At 55.1% G+C, this 16,349-nt stretch overlaps 1 protein-coding gene across 1 annotated transcript in view; it reads right to left on the reverse strand.

The window, feature by feature from the left end:
* The window catches only part of ADAMTS14 (ADAM metallopeptidase with thrombospondin type 1 motif 14), a gene marked incomplete at its 5' end in the record, with an annotated part of 78,897 nt that overhangs the window by 32,295 nt on the left and 30,253 nt on the right, over positions 1 to 16,349 (reverse strand). The window contains 2 exons of the mRNA XM_077778497.1: positions 619 to 702; positions 14,837 to 15,027. Coding sequence (XP_077634623.1) covers positions 619 to 702; positions 14,837 to 15,027 — 275 coding nt within the window. The remainder of the gene's footprint in view (positions 1 to 618; positions 703 to 14,836; positions 15,028 to 16,349) is intronic.

Genomic DNA, 16,349 nt, shown 5'->3' on the forward strand with positions numbered 1-16,349 from the left:
GAGGACACTGAGGCCCATGGGACCCAGATGCCTGTCTCCAGGCCTCTGCTGCTGGCGCACGGCCCGCCCCCTCAGGGAAGGCTCAAGCGCCAGGCCCTGTGTGGGGACTCCTGTCTGCTGGGAACTCAGCACGCAGCCCTCTACTGACTTGCAAGGCAGGCGCTGTTCTGAGCACTTCTATGCCTTTGCTCATGGTCTCCTCTAATCCTCACAACAGCCCCTGGGGGAAAGGGCTGTTGCTACCCTCATTAGGGTGAGAAGAGGTGACCGGTGGGTCTAAGATTGCAGAGCTCAGGGCCCCAGGGTCCAACATCGTCTCGGCCACTGCCCTGCTGGGAGCCCACCTCCCCACGGGTTCCTCCAGGAGAGGGATCCCCAGCTGTCAGGGTGCAGGACGGCCTGCTTCCAGATTGCAGGGACTCCCTCAGCCCCGCTTCACATCCCCAAATGCCTCTGCCTCTGAAGCCTCAACTCCGATGGTCTCAGGGTTCTGATTCTGGAAACAAAATGCTTCCTAGATGCTGCCCAGCCCCTCCCCACACCACAGCTCGTCCAACGCACCGCCCATACACCCCCTCTCCCTCCAAACCCTGCCAGTTGCCGAAGGGAAGGGGTCACCTGCCGGTAGCCGACCATGATCAAGCGGACAAGGGCAATGTTGATGTGGGCCCCCAGGGAGTCGTCATGGTAAATCTCATCCACCTGCAAGGAGAAAAGAGCATGCAATTTTAAGGGAAACAAACGTTTCTGAAGGGCCTACCACACAGCAGGTACCGAGCCGGGTATCTGACCCACGTCTTCCTCACCATGGCCTTATCAGGAAGCATGCTTCTCCCTACTGTACAGATGAAGAAACTGAGGCAGAGAGAGGCAAACTGACCTTCCCAAGGCCACACAGCTAAAGAGCTACAGAGCTGGGATTTAAATCTGGCCCACCTAGCTCCACCTGTGCATTCTCTCCACGAAGCCAAGTGTGAGGGAACTGGCCTCTGACAAAGACTGACCTTTCCAAGGCTCAGGAGTGTCCTTCCACAAATGTCCCCTGGCCTGGGTCACTCATCCTCACATCCTTGGGTACCTCTCCAATTGCCACGGGAATGGTCTGTCTGCTCTGTAGTGCCCAGGCACTTTTCTAGGGCAAATCCAAGGGAAAGTACGTGAGGGCCTTGGAAATGCAGAGCCTCGGGCCCACCTCCTGAGTCTCCAATCTAGTGATGCTTGGCCATGGTCAAGTTCGAGAACCAAGGGAGAAAACTCCCTTCTCCCACAGGCCCAGGGACCCGCGGGGCAGGGCCCTGCACAGGCCACCAAAGAATGCTGCCCCTCCTACCCCCCTAATCAGGAGAGCCAGTGTGCAGGACAGATGGACAAGCATCTGCCTGTCCACCCCCACGGACAGATAGCTCACCCTCCCCTGAGTGCCCATCTCCTAAGGATGCCCCTTGAACAATTCCAGGTTTTTGTTTTAACTAGCTTTTTTTTTCTGAATACAAAACATTTTGCCCTGTAAACTTTGAAAAGTACAAAAAAGGCAAAAGAAGAAAATCAAATTGCCTAAAATACAATCAGCCTGATGTATAATAACCAGTTATGCCATGTGTGTATGTGGGTGTGTGGGTGGGGGAGGAGGCTCAATTTACAAAATAATAATCATACTGAATTTACTGTTTATCGGTTGCTTGTTTCATGAAACAGTATCGGGGTGCCTTGAGGGGCTCAGTCGGTTAAGCATTCAAGTTTCGGTTTTGGCTCAGGTCATGATCTCGCAGTTCGTGGGGTCAAGCCCCATGTCAGACTCTGTGCTGACAGTACGGAGCCTACTTGGGGTTCTCTCTCTCTCCCTCTCTCTCTGCCCCTCCCCCCTCAAAATAAATAAAAATCTTTAAAAAGTATCATCTCTAACGTCTGCGTGCAAAGAGACACAACTTATGTAACTAATCCCCATCCCTGAGCTGGATGTAACCCCCGAGAGAAGTGACTTGCTCAGCAAGTCAGAGTCAGAACACAGCACTAGTGAAGCAATGCAGGTAATGGGGGTCAGGGTCCCGGGTTCAAATCCTAGCTCTGCCCTGTGGGCTGGGTGGCTTAGGGCACATCAAGCAACTCCTGAGCAGGTCTGTTTCTGTTTGTTTCTGTAGAATGTCGATCCTAGTGGCTGTCATAGGGCTGGCATGTGGGTATCTCATGCCACCTTGATATCTGGGAACAATGAGCGGGCCACACTGAGAGGCAGGAGTGGATGCCAGCCTCTGACTCCTGCCCACGCGTCTTCCCTGGAGCCTGCATGGAGTTTCACGCATAGCACTGTTCTCCCCGCTTCCGTCTCTTCATGCCCTTTGGCCCATGAGCAAAGCAACTGGTCTACATCTCACAAAGGGACCGCTATGTAGCAAATGGAGAGGAACAGCGCTGCCAACCCTCTATGTGAGAGTCCCACAGGGAGGGGAGACCAGGAGGCGCCTGGAGGCCCGCTCCGGGGCCAAAGCCGGAGCAGGCCGTGGTGGCGGGGCCTTGGCAACAGAGGCCGCATGCACCACGGGGCCCCTGCCTGTGCCCCCAGAACTGGAAGCTGCCGGACTTGTGAGCATGCAGACGCCAGAGCTGCCTCCATCAGCCTTCCGCCAAGGCCTAACCTGGCACCCACGTCTGGACCCAGTGGAGACCAAAGACCAGTGCCCACTGAGGAGCAGCAGCCCCACCACCAAACACCCCAGCACAGGAAATGACAGAAAGTGCAATGGGCGCCAGCACTTCCTTCCTCCTGCCTCCCCTCCCCAGCAGACACCACGGGAACAGAGTCCCCAAATTCAGAAGGAGATGATGTCCTTCTCGATCTCCGTGGCCCTAACTCGCCCTAGGAGAGCTGTGGGGTGGAAGATGGGGGCGTCGATCGGCCACACACACACCTTCTCCCTAACGGAAGTCCAACCTAAGAATTCTTTGCTGTTCCGCCAAAACAATCTGCAACAGAGTAACTCTTAAATGACCTTGACATTTCAGCCCCTCCAACTCAGAACGTGGCCTTCCTTCTACAGAGGGTGCGGTCAAGGTCTCAGGGCTCCCTGATGTGCCCTGCAGGCAAGCAGACCAGAGATGGAATGATAAGCAGGGCACGCTGTACATAGCCACACCTGCACCCCACATGTACACATGGGAACCCACCAGTTGCCCCGGGGCAGGAAAAGAGATCAGTCCCTGGAATGCTCCGGTGGAGGCACCAGCACAGCCTCTAGGCGTATGGAAATTCTCAGGGGGCCACCGTCTTCCTGCCCTCTCTCCAGAGCGGGCCAGGCAGATTGCTGCCCGAATCCTTCATTAGTGTCCCTGTGCTCAGCAGGCCAAACCCAGCCATCAAAGCCTCCAGTGATGCCTGCTCCAGTGGCCCCGGACACTGGGAAGTCCTCACGGTGGGATTGGGAGGTTCTCTGAACAGGAGGCAGAATCAGAGCCTGAGTGTGCATCCCCAGTGGGGGTTGGGTGGGGCCTCCCCATACCACGGCCTACTCCGGGTAACTGGCCTAAATGCAAATACTGAGCAAGCAGAAGGGGAGACGCCATGCAGCGAGACCCCACCCAGCACAGTGCACTGAAATAATCTGGAGACAAAATGGTTCAGTGACGGGTGTACACAGACCCTAGGAGTGGGGGGTAAGGGAGATGGTGTACATGTGGGCGGGAGGGGTCAGGGAGGACTTGCTGAGGACCCAGACGCGTCCTGCTGGAGAAGGTCATGGGCCTTTTTAGAGGAGATGGGCAGAGGTTTGGTGCAGGGGAGAGAAAGCAGGAGTCACTGGGGCCATCAAGACACCCCCAGGCCAGTGGTAGTCAGGGCAGCTGAGGCCAGCCCTGCCCGTGATGGGAATCTCTTCCCAGCCCATGCTCTCACACTTCCAGCAACGTGTGTGCTAGCCCATTAGAAAGTTCCGGGCGCTGCGAGCACCATTCAGCCTTCCCATCTGCCTCCTCCACTGGCCTCAAGTCTCTCTCTAGAAGTCCCACTGAGCATATCTGCTCCGTTCCCAGGGAGAGACGGCGGCCACCGTCTCTCGGGGGACTTCCCTCCGTGCTCACGCCAGTCAAACAGAAAACCTTCCAGGCGTCAAGAGAGAGGACAGGCCACTTGCCAAGGAAGGACCACCCATCTGGTGAGGGGTAGGTTTTCAACAGTGACCAGGGTAGATGCTGAAGGAATACCACCAAAGAACCGAGATAAAGAAACCGTCGACCCACAATCCCGGGCCCAGCAAACCAGCCTCTAAGAACCACGATGAAAGAAGCCATTGTCAAGGAAACAGAAACGGAGCCACACAGACCCCACTGTCTGCAGGTGTGCAGGAAAGTAAGGTGGAAAGTGATCCCCCAAAGGTGGCCCGGGGTGCAAGACTGGATGAACAGTCCTGAGAGCAGCAAGGTTCAGCAATGATCAAGTCTAGTCTTTTCTTATGCTAAGTAAGGATGATAAAAATAAAGTAATTCTATTTCACACCCTTATTCCCTCATTTAATAAAAGGCGGGTGGGGTGGAGGTACCTGGGTGGCTCAGTCCGTTAAGCGTCCGACTCCTGTTTTCAGCTTAGGTCATGATCTCGCAGTTCGTGAGTTCGAGCCCTACTTCAGGCTCTGCACTGATCATGTGGAACCTGCTTGGGATTCTTTCTCTCTCCCTCTCTCTGTCCCTCCCCTGCTCATGCGCTCTCTCCCCTCTCTCTCAAAATAAGTAAAACTTTAAAAAATTGTTTTATAAAAAGGTGGAGTTGGCCCTGGCATCCCACATCCCCTGGTACGGTCCATCTCTGAGGTGCCCTGCCACCCTCATCGGCACACACCCCCAGCACCCCCAGCCCTTGAGTAGCACCTTCGGGCTTTGATCCAGCTGAAGCCGTCCTGACCCTTCTCACAGGCCAAGGAGGCAGCTGGACAGGGATACAGAACCGCCTGGCACACAGGTCCCAGCCATGGCCGAGAGCCGGCGCTGGGGCCACAGACAGGAGGCGCAGCCACCGGAGAGGCCCAGGACCTCAGCCCTCTGGAACACAGGCACGGGCAGCCTCCCACAGGCTCTCGTCTGGCCGTGCACTCGAGAGCTGGCTGTCAGCCTCCACCCCCTGAATGCCGAAGGTCAGGCCCTCGCGCCAGCTCTGGGGTGACCGGGAATGGCCTCCTGTGGGTGTGGGCACCAGAGTGACACATTGAGACATGCCCACAGGGCAGAAAAGAACAGTCTGGTGTCCTCCTTCCCCACCTTTGCCAAGTTCAACATCATCTGCCAAGTCCCCAGGGACCACATCAGATATTGGCTTGGGATGGCCGCTGGGTATCTACTAGAAAATCAAGCAAAGGTCAGAAGTCTCTCTGGTCAAGGGGGCACTAAACAGCAGAAGGGGGAAGCTACGTGATAATGTAACAGAAGCTAGAGACCACAAGGGTTGGAGAAAGTGCTGCTATTCACCAAACACCTACTATGTGCCGGGTACCATGTGAGGGCTTGCATACAACCTCACATCACCCTGTGGAGAGAGGAATTACTCCCATTTCACAGGAGAGAAGTCCAAGGCTCAGAGGGGTTAAGTAACTTGCCCATGGCCACCCAGCTGGAAAGTGGGAAGGCTCAGATTTAAACTCAGATGCTCTGAGCCACTACACTTAGCAGCTGTTTTCCAGGGCCAGCTCCCGTGGCGGGCGGACTGGAGTGGGCTTTCTCTGGCCCAGGACAGAAGGTAAGCAGAGCAGGCTTCCACATCCAGGAAACAGCAACACGGCCAGCCAGGGAGTCACTACAAGAGCCCCTCCTCTGTTCTGCTATCACCCTGCATGGCCAGGCCTCCTGGGGGCCTTGTGGCCAAGACTGGGGAGCAGGAAGAAGGGAAGTGGGTGTATACTCGGGTGGGAGCTCTGAATCTGTGTTCCTGCCTAAAGGGAGGGTCAGACTCTAGGTACCTACGGCTGGCAGGGAGAGCTAGGCCCCTGGGGAGCCCACGGCATGGGGATGGGGGCAGCTGGCAGCCTTCCTTTCTGGGCCAGGACAAAATGGGCTTCTCCCAGGCAGTGCAAGGACAGGGGTCCCTCAGGGAACGGTCCCCAGCCAGCGCCAAGTTCCCACAATGCTAGGGAACATTGCCCAAGAAGCTTGGAGCACCGAGTCCACCGGCCTGACAGCCAGGTTCAGGCAGGTCGCAAACAGGGCCGGGCCATGCTGAGAAAGCACAACCCCAGGGTCTCAAGCCCCTCCCCCCGCCACCCTCTCTCCGCCATGTTCAAACAGGAGCCACAACCCCTGCCCCACCTCACGGACTCTCCCAACAACCTGCCCGTTAGGAAGTACTATCCCTTCTTCTCTTTTTAATTAATATGTATTGCTGACTTTAGAATAGTTTCAGATTGACAGAAAAGCTGCAAGCGCAGCCCAGAGAGTTCCTGGGGGCCCCACTACGGTTAACATCTGCCATTACCATGGTACATTCATCACAACTCCTGAACCAATACGGGCACATTATTATTAATAAAAGCCCGTACTTGTTTCAGATTTCCCCTCTTTTCCCCTGATGTCCTTTGCTCTTGCTCCGAGCCCACATCCAGGACACCGGGTTACGTCAAGCTGCCGTACCTCCTTGGGCTGCTCCACACTGTTTGTTCTTCCTGACAGTTCCAAAGACCTTCCTGGGTTTTGATGACCTCAACAGTTTCAAGGAATAGTGGTGGGGCATTTTGCAGACTATCCTTCACTTTGGGTGCGGCCGATGTTTGTCTCATGGTTAGATCAGGGGTATGGGCCTAGGGGAGAAAGGCCTCGGAGGTAAGTGCCGTCTTTCCCACACGATGTCAAGGGCACCGGCCACCAGCATGCCCATCCCCTGACGATGCTGACCTCTAGCACCTAATGGGACAGCGTGTGCCAGGTATCTCCTGTGTAATGTACTCTCCTTCCCGGCCCCCGAGCCGTGCTCTTCAGAACAAAGTCACTGGGCACCGCCCGCACTTCAGGAGTGGGAGTTAAAATCCACTTCCTTGAGGGCAGAATATCTACGTCAATTACTTGGAATTCTTCTCCCACCTATTCATTTATTCTGTCGTTTATTTATCAGTATGAACTCATGGATGGGTATTTTTATACTCTGGGTTATAATTCAATGTGACGTTATTTATTTTGTTGCTCAAAATGGCCCCCGGGAGCTCTTTCATTCAGTTGGCTCCTGTGTGCCTTTAACATACCCTTGTTGTTGGCTCTGAGGTTTTTTGTTTTTGTTTGTTGGGCACTTCCTTACTTTCTGGCAACACAGGATGCTCATCTTGGACATTCTCCGCTCCGGTTGTGAGAGCCAGCCATTCCTCGAAGGAGCTTCAAGGAATGCGGTACATACCCCCTCTTCTCGCCGGAAGAAAAGTAGGCCTATGGTGACGACAGAGCCCGCCTGAGCACAGCAGCCACAGAAAGAGTTCAAGTCCAGCCTCTGCTCACATGCCCTCCCTGGTCACTTACAGCCTCTGAACCTGAACAGAACGGGGACAGCACTGCTTGAAGGTGAGGTATGGCCAGCAGTCACCTCTTCTGCCCTTTCTAGTCCCAGGCCTTGGAATTAGCCCTCCGTCCCCCCAGCTCCAACCCTTCTTATCGAGAGCACGAGGCAACTCTGCAGACGTGCTCCAGCAAACCCACGTGGCATGCGTCTGCGATGTTCCTCTTTCCCCACTCACAGTCGCAGTGGGCCAGGTGGCAGTGTGTCGTCACCGCAGCCCGTGCAAGCGAGAATCTCATGTTACTCCTGGTGGCTTCATAGGACACTGTAGTGCCCTTCATTGAGGGCAGTGGACCATTTAGGGGCTGAGCAAGGAATGGGAGTCCCCATTGTCTGAAAACCTCCATTGCCACCTTCCAGTAAAATCAAGAAGGCGCCCGCATCAAAGTTGCAGAAGGCATTCCGGCTTGGAGGAAATCCCAGAGATAAGAGCGGGGCACCCCTGCGGTTTCCCCCAGGCTCCAGCTGCCACAGGAGACAACGCTGTGCAGAAAACACAGACGTGGATGGCTCTGCGCTGAAACTGATTCAGACAAGTAACACTCTGAACGGAAGAAGTGACGGGAATACCAGGCTTTCTCACCCCGTCATATCTATGCATGCACACGAGTATCATACGATGAAAATCTAAGTTTCCATCGAGTTGAAAGAGTTCTTCCAAGAAGTACAAATGTAAAGACTAAGTGATAAGAAAGACACCATATCAGAGTTTGACGGGTAGCACTTTTTCTGTTTCTTAAGTATGTAAAGTAATAGGGCGTCTGACAATCAATGGATTCAGTTTGATGACATAAGGCTAGTATGAGTGCACACGCAGTGTGTATACACCTGATCTGGTGTGGTACGTGTATCTATGTGCACACGGCTGTGTTACACATATGGGTGACTTGCTGTGTGTGCATGTACACGCATGTGCATGGAAACATGCACCATGTGGAGGTGTACGCCAGTAACACTGTTCGGCCTGCAGCTTGGGATCCCTGCCCGCCCCCAGGCTGACCTGTGCGTAGCCAGAGCTGGGCCTTGGCTTCCCCCAGGTTGGGACACTGAGCCCGGGCCAGGGTGCCGCGCTCACTCATATACACGGGCAGGCCCTGCCTCTGTGGTCAGCCGCGCCACCTTGCAGGCTGAGGCTACTTGCGGGGTGGTAGGAAGGCTGCGTCCAACAATTTCCTGTTCCTCCCTCGCTGCAGGTTCAGCTGCTCCATCTTCTCCCTACAAGTTCACGACCACGGCCCAGTATTTCAAAGGGCCGGGTGAGCTACGGGTGGCACTTGCAGCTGCCTCCTAACAGCACAAGCCCTTCAGGGCATGGATATCTTCGGGGCTCCCAGAGCTCGCAGGGTGGCCTGAGCAGGTCTCCACTTGGCCCTCCTCACAGCCAGGCTGCCAGGGCAGGGCGGTTCCAGAGCGCATGGGGACAGTCCTCAGTGCTCAGCATTTATCCCCCACAACCTGTCTCCACAATGCAGCAGCCTTTGTGTCCCAGGTCGGTCTGAGTGTAAAGAGAGGCACTGCGGAGGCCTGAAAGGTCCGAATTGCCCCGGGCTCACCTCACCGAGCCCGACTCTCCCACCCAGGTGTGGGCTAGTAAACTTTGCAGAGAGGCCTGAGGACAGAAGGTGAGGCAAATGTCAAGCAGTTGGAACAGGGCCTGGAACACGTGTGTGCTCAGTCAGTGGCCTCTCTTGGTTTAGAACTTCTGCTTCCCACTTGGGGAGCCGATGAGAGGTCATTAGGTCAGCCTGGGATTAGGATTTCAGGAGCGTGACCTCCAATATGGCGACCGGAGGGGAGGTGCTGGGTATGAAAGTGCTCTGCCAAGCAGAGAGCTCTCATGACCAGGAGGGATAGTCATACTCATTAATATTGTGTCTCTCCCACCAGGAATCCCAGCATTCATACTTTTGTGTTAAGCACTGTTCTCTGCCCAGGGGGCTTGCTTTGAAAAAGCAACATGGCGACTGGAGCGAGTACCTTAGATCAGGGCTCCTGGCCACAAGGGCCACTTTGGCTGCGGGGGGTCCCGAGACCTGTAGGATGTTTAGCAGCATCCCCGGCTCCTCCTTGAGAAGCCAGTAGTGTCCCATCCCTTCCAGGTGCGATAAACAGAAGGTATCTCCAAACCTTCCCAAATGTCCCCTGGAAGGCACACCTGCCCATTGAGAACCGTTACCTCAAAGTAAGTCCATTTTGCTGTTCATTGTGCGGGAGGGTCTCAGATTGCCCTAAAAAGCAGAGGAAAGCCTTTTAGGGTGAGACAAGAGAAGAGAAAGGCCTAAAAAAGAGAGGGAGGAGGAGGACTTGCATCCTTCCAATGGGCAGGGAGGATGAGCTGCCTGGAGGCTCACATATCCCCGAACGGAAAACGTCTGGCAAAGCAACACTCTGTCAGCACGGAAGCAGTGCTTCTGTGGCGTTCCAAACCAGCCTGTATGGTGACTATTTAACGCAGTGATGTGCCAAGAGAACGCCGCCACCCTCCCAGGCTGAGGCCACCGAGGCCCTGCTCTGAAAGCCATCTGCACCCAAACCTCCTGGGCCTGGAAGGGACACCAAGCTTTCCCAGCAGGGCATCCGAGAGGCCTCAGGAAGGGGCCCCGGAGCAGGCCAGAGTGGGCAGGACCCTCTCAGAGGCACCAGCCAATGTCTCTGCGGCAACCACGCCCAACACCTCTGTGGCGTCAGCCTGGCCGGGAGGGGTGAGAGCAGGGCGGGCAGGAAGCCTGCCACCCCAATGGGGGGCTGCCAAGAGGGGTCTGGCTGCGGATCGGCTCAGTGAGGACCATGGAAGGGGCCTCTCCATCTCCTCGCCCTCCCCTCTACTCTGGCTCTGGGCCCTCTGAGGATGCCTGCATTCCCCTGGGTCCCAGAGAGGCCTCACCGCAGAGATCTGGTGACAGTGCCCGATTCTCTCCAGGCCCCTGGCTGGCAAGGCCGGGAGCAGGAAGCAGACCCAGGGGTGAAGCTTCAGAATCCTGACTCAGCTACGGAGACCCATTTCCAGGAGAGGCCAGGAGCGGGGTGGAGGCAACAATCTTCCTTCTCCCTCCTCCTCAGAGCTGTTTGGCCCTGGTTCTACCATAGCAGAAAGCGGGGGGGGCACAAACTTTGGAATCAGACAGATCTGGGTTCAAATCCTAACTCTGCCACTATTCTGAGCCAAGTCACTTGGCTTCTCAGAGCCACAGCAGTCAAAGGAATGTCACTGGTATAAGGCCACAGTGAGGATTCACAGAGCCTGTCTGTGAAGTTCTCAGCCCCGTGCCTGACATGTGGTAGGTACCGGAATGATAATGCAATATTTGATAACAGACCCCGAGTCCCTATATCCTGAGTCTGCCTGCTGGCCTGACACAGCTCTGGCGCCCATCGCCTCCTCCCCCAAATCCATGCTGGGGCCATCAGCAGGCAATGTTCTTCACCCCTCCTCCCCACACCAAAGCCTCCTCTCCATGCTAATCCCGAACTCCCTTCCCGCCACAGCTAAACTCCTGAGAGGTCTCTGCGGGGGGGGGGGGGCCCGCTGCCCCCTCACCCCTGCATCCACAACCCTGCCACATGATCATGCTCGGCGGGCCTACACGCTCCACCTCCCCAAACCCTTTCCCCCCAGGCTCCAGACCCCTCCAGAAAGCCTCTGCCTCCAGTCCACAGGGACGGCTGCCTCCTCTAAGCTTCTTCAGCACCAGCCTCCATGGTTCCCAAATTACTCCACGGTCTGAGGCTTGCATTGGCCACCAGACCAAAGCTTCTAGAACAAGGGTCTGTCATACTAGGTATACACCAGGTACTCACTAAATGCTGAACAAAATGACTCCTTATTTTTCAAAGCTCTCAAAGTGTTCCCTAGTCCTCGGACTTGAAGAAGTTGAGGGAAAGCGACCTGGTACAGATGGGTAAACTGAGGCACGAGCAAATAAAGTCCATCAAGGGCCCACTAGCATGTGAGGGAGGGAAGCGGGGAGTCCGTGCCACCATGTACAACCGCATGAGTATTTACAGCACCTCTCCAGGTTCATGCAGAGGGAACTGAGAGGCAGGATACGGGAGAGCTGCCGGTGAGCAGGGCCCAGTTAGAGAGCTTCACTAACGGCTGCTGCCCCTCCTCCAGGCTTAGCACAATGGGACCATACATCCCGGGAATCTGATCTCTCCCTGATCCTGCTAGGCCAGCCCTGGCCCCGCGAATCAGGATCAGAAATGGTCACAGGCAGGCAGGCACTTCAAGGGGACAGGGAGGGGACACCCCTTTTACTGGTTTCATGAAATCCCTTAGGAAATCAGTGCCTCGAGCTTCAAGCATCCCAGCCGCATAAAGTTCCCTCACAATGGACAGGATGAGCTGGCCACCCGCCTGCTCACCTCTGTGGGCCAGAACTCTCACTGGCTGCTCCCCCCCCCGCCCCCGCACCTGCAAAGTCAGAACGCACCCTCCCAGAATATTCCACCTAGGGCGGCTGCGGGTCTGCACGCAACAGCTCCTCTGCCTGGTGAGCCTCCCTTCCCCAGAGGAACGGGCCCTGGGGATAAGTGCTGCCTCAACTTCCCCTTCTGTTCCCACATCCACAGGGCACGCCAGCAGGAGCAGAAGAACCAGCCTCAAGCAGCCTTCAGGAAGCTCTGGAAGACATTCGCTCTCCTCGCATACTTTCCCGCAGGTTGTGAGGAGAAGGAAGGCGGGACCAAGCCAAGGGCAACAGCAGTGTCCAAGGCAGGCCCTCGGGGCACGACCTCTGTAGCCAAGGGTGCCAGGCAGGGGTGAGAGGTCATGAGAGCCGGGCGGGACACAGGCTTACCTTTCCCCGACAATAAAGTTCAGGGGGCACGGGGAAGGACACCAGGGAAGGAGAGCTGCTAGGCCATGGGCCTCCGCGTGGTGAACCCCAAGAGCGTGGTAGCTCTCCCCACCGCCATCCGCACAGCTCCAGGCCCCAGGGGTCTAACGGGACCCTTCTGAACTAACCACATCTCAGGCCGGGCAAGCCTTTGGAAAATGGCTTCAAAAGTATACTTTGCTCTACAGAAAACAATGTATCTCCTTGTGTGGTTCATCAAGCCATCAAATTCTTAGGGAACAAGCTCTCAGACCCTCCCCACCCCTTTCTAACTTTGCTGCCTTCAAGCCTACACCTAGGAAGTGGGTGCCATTTCTCGCCATGGCCCCAAAGAACAGCCTACCCCCAACCCCCCGCCCAGGTCACTGGAGCTGATCCTCTGGGAACCCTCCAGAGAGGGGTTCGGTCTAGACCAGCAAGTCAGCCAAGTTGTGGACAAGGTAGTCCGGCATCCACAGCATGCGAGTTTCTATCCCAGGCAGGGACTTCTGGGACTGGCACGGGTCACCGCCCCTCCAGGACACAGGTGCTTACAAGGACTCATTCCCTGTGGCAGTTCTGAGGTCCCGCTCCTGGCTGTGTGGTGACCCAGTCAGAACCGCAGAGTTGGTATAAAGATTATTTTAAGCTGAACAAATGAAGAAAGAAACCTTCTCAGAAACCCCCTTATCTGTCCAAGTAGCAACCCTGGAAAGCGAGCTACCACACACCTACCCCCTCCTCTGCAGGGCAATTTCATCGCCATAGAAAAAGACAGAAAGCATAAATAAGTAGAACCGCAAACGTTATTTCCCATTTGTTCTCCTATAAATCTATCTGTCTTTCCTAAATCAACGCATTTGTCCTAACCATACAAGCCTTTTGCCAACTCTCTCTCCCCAATTAAGTTCAAATTCAGAGTGTGTGTGTCCATATTCATAGTCATCTTCCCTGCCTCACAAAGGGCCCCACTGGTAGCCTCTGCTCTTAAGAGTCCCACACCACAGCTCCTTAAGGGACAGAAGAATTAACATCCAAACAATGAGGTGGTGGCCAGGGCTCAGCCCTCCCCTCCAGGGGCTCCTTCTAATTGGATCTGATTTCTAGCGCCACCCCTTTTTTCTTTACACCCCTATTGTGGACACAAACCTGCTACCTTTCCATTTCCTGATTCTTCCACAGATGCCACTCGCTTCCATACACACCTATCACCCAGGGGTCAGGGACTGTGCTGTGTGCAGCTGGGGCTCAAAAAAAGTATAAGACAAAGCCCTCACCCCACCACTTCAGTGGCTTAGATGAAGGACCACTTACATACAGGCACAGACAGTATAGCTCTAAGAACAATGAAGGGGGCAGGTTTGGGCACCCCAAGAGATGCCTCTTTGCCACACTGATTATTTTAACTTGGTTAATTTTTTTTAACATTTATTTATTTTTGAAGGAGGGAGGGAAAGGGAGAGAGAGAGAGAGAGAGAGAGCGCGCAAGCATGAATGGGGGAGGGGCAGAGAGAGGGAGAAGAGGATCTAAAGCAGGCTCCAAGCTGTGAGCACAGAGCCCCATGTAGGGCTCGAACTCATGAACAATGAGAACATGACCTGAGCCAAAATCGAGAGTCAGATACTTAACTGAATGAGCCACCTAGGGGTCCCCAAGGTGGTTATTTCTTTTTTAAAATTTTTAATGTTTATTTTTGAGGAGGGGCACACACTAGTGGGGGAGGGGCAGAGAGAGAGGGAGACACTGAATCCAAAGCAGGTTCCAGACTCTGAGCTGTCAGCAGAGCCCCACGCGGGGGTCCAACTCATGAACCCCGAGATGATGACCCTGAGCCAAAGTCGGACGCTTAACCAACTGAGCCACCCAGGTGCCCCATAAACAGATCATTTTCAATAAACTACAGGCACACGAGAAGCTCGGAAAACCCCAGGGGACGTTACCCTTTTGTGGGAGACATTTACACATATAAGGGAAATACCCATTTATAAGAGCGTCTCCTAGCTGTGCCAAAAGAGGGGGTTGATTCAATCCCTGGAAACTCTCATCAAGACAGGCAAAGACCTAAATGTGTGCAGCAACCTTTCTGCCCTCTGTGAACACCAAAGGTCCACCTTCGGGACCTGGGATCTGGCCCCGACCAGCAGATCGATGATGGCTCCTCTGCCAATCTTCCCAGCCTGGGATCTAGCTCTTTCTCCAGATGAGGAGTCTCAGGGAAGCCCCCTCAACTCCAAGGCAAGTGAAGCCCCGGCCACACCTGCCGCAGGCTCTGAATGTGTCCCCACCCAGAACCCACTGTCCCCAGGCCCCAGGTTGCCAGGGGGTTGGCGCCGATGGCCTGAGGGCACCTGTGTACTGGGCCTGGGGCGGCATCAGGCCAGCTCAGGCTTGTCCCATTGCTGGGCTATGGAGCAAGCAGTGCATCCCATCAGCCAACACCAGGCCCGAGGGACCTGGCGTTCTACCCAAAGCTGGTGGCCCGCTTTGGGACGCGAGGACACTCACGATGTTCATGAGGGTGAGGACGTAGTTCTGCACGTGCTCCTTGCCATGGAAGCGCACCACCGAGTCATCCACCGCCAGCAGCACCTCGATGCTGTAGCTGCCCGCTTTGGCGTGCCGCCGCTTCCGCTCCCCGTCGCCCAGCTGGTCCCCCGCCAGGCCCAGCAGGTTGGGGAGGTCGCCCAGGCCAAAGGCTGCCAACCGGGATGGGAAGAGAGACAGAGGTCAGAGCCACAGGAGGGGCTGTCACTCGGATGCCGCCCACCAGCCCACTCTGCCCCCTCAGCTGTGCCCCTTTCCTGCCTGTAGGCCAACTTGGCACGAAGGCCCCTTCCCCACCTGCTAATTCAGAGGCGCCAGGCCAGGGCTGAGTCTTTGAGGCAAGGAACACAGAGAAGGGGGACCTCGCCTGGAGTGACAGGCCTGGGTCTCAGGTCCCACTCAGCCCTATCTCCCGACTGTAACCCAGCCCCACCCCTTCACTCCTCCAGGCCTGCCCCTCCCCTCCTGCGACACCCCCGATCTCTGATCTCTGACCCAGGAATTTGCTATAAAAATCAAACTCGGCAGTTGGTGGGAACTTCTCAATAAAGAAAACTAATCACCGTGTGACTGGAGCCTATGCAGGGCATTTTAGGAACCCCTGGATATGTCCCCTCAAGTCCCTCCCCATCATGGCCAGCACTACAAAATTTCACCACCACTGCTTTGCCCTTTGACAAAAAGCAAAAGATGCATTTAACTAGGAGTGATGAACTTAGAGTATGTAATCTAGGAGTTGTCAAACTTTTCTGTAAAGGACCAGAGAGTGAATATTTTAGGCTTTCTGGGTCCTACAGTCTCTGTCAGCGATTCAGTTTGGCATAAAAGTAGCCATAGACAATATCTAAGCGGACCAACGTGTGTCTGTCCCAATAAGACTTAATTTCCAGGGTGCTGGGGGCTCATTCGGTTAAGCATCCAACTCTTGATTTTGGCTCATGTCATGATCTCAGGGATTATGAGTTCGAGCCCAGGGTAGGGCTCTGCACTGACAGTGGGGAGACTGCCTGGGATTCTCTTTCTCCTTCTCCCTCTGACCTTTCCCCACACACACCTACATGTGTTTTCACTCTCTCTCTCTCTCTGGGATTCTCTTTCTCCTTCTCCCTCTGACCTTTCCCCACACACACCTGCATGTGTTTTCTCTCTCTCTCTCTCTCTGGCTTTCTCTTTCTCCTTCTCCCTCTGACCTTTCCCCACACACACCTACATGTGTTTTCACTCTCTCTCTCTCTCTGGGATTCCCTTTCTCCTTCTCCCTCTGACCTTCCCCACACACACCTGCATGTATTCTCTCTCTCTCTCTCTCAAAATAAATAAATAAACTTAAAAGAATTAATTTCCCATGATGGGCCTTAGTTTGCTGACCCCCAGTCTAATCCAATCCAATCCAATTCTTACAACTTTCAGGTTATTGTCCCCAATATACAGGCAAACAAACTGAGGTCCAGAGTAGCCTGTCCAGGTCTGTCTG

The sequence above is a fragment of the Crocuta crocuta genome, unplaced genomic scaffold, assembly GCF_008692635.1.
Source record: "Crocuta crocuta isolate KB4526 unplaced genomic scaffold, BGI_CrCroc_1.0 scaffold167, whole genome shotgun sequence".
Lineage (NCBI taxonomy): Eukaryota > Metazoa > Chordata > Mammalia > Carnivora > Hyaenidae > Crocuta > Crocuta crocuta.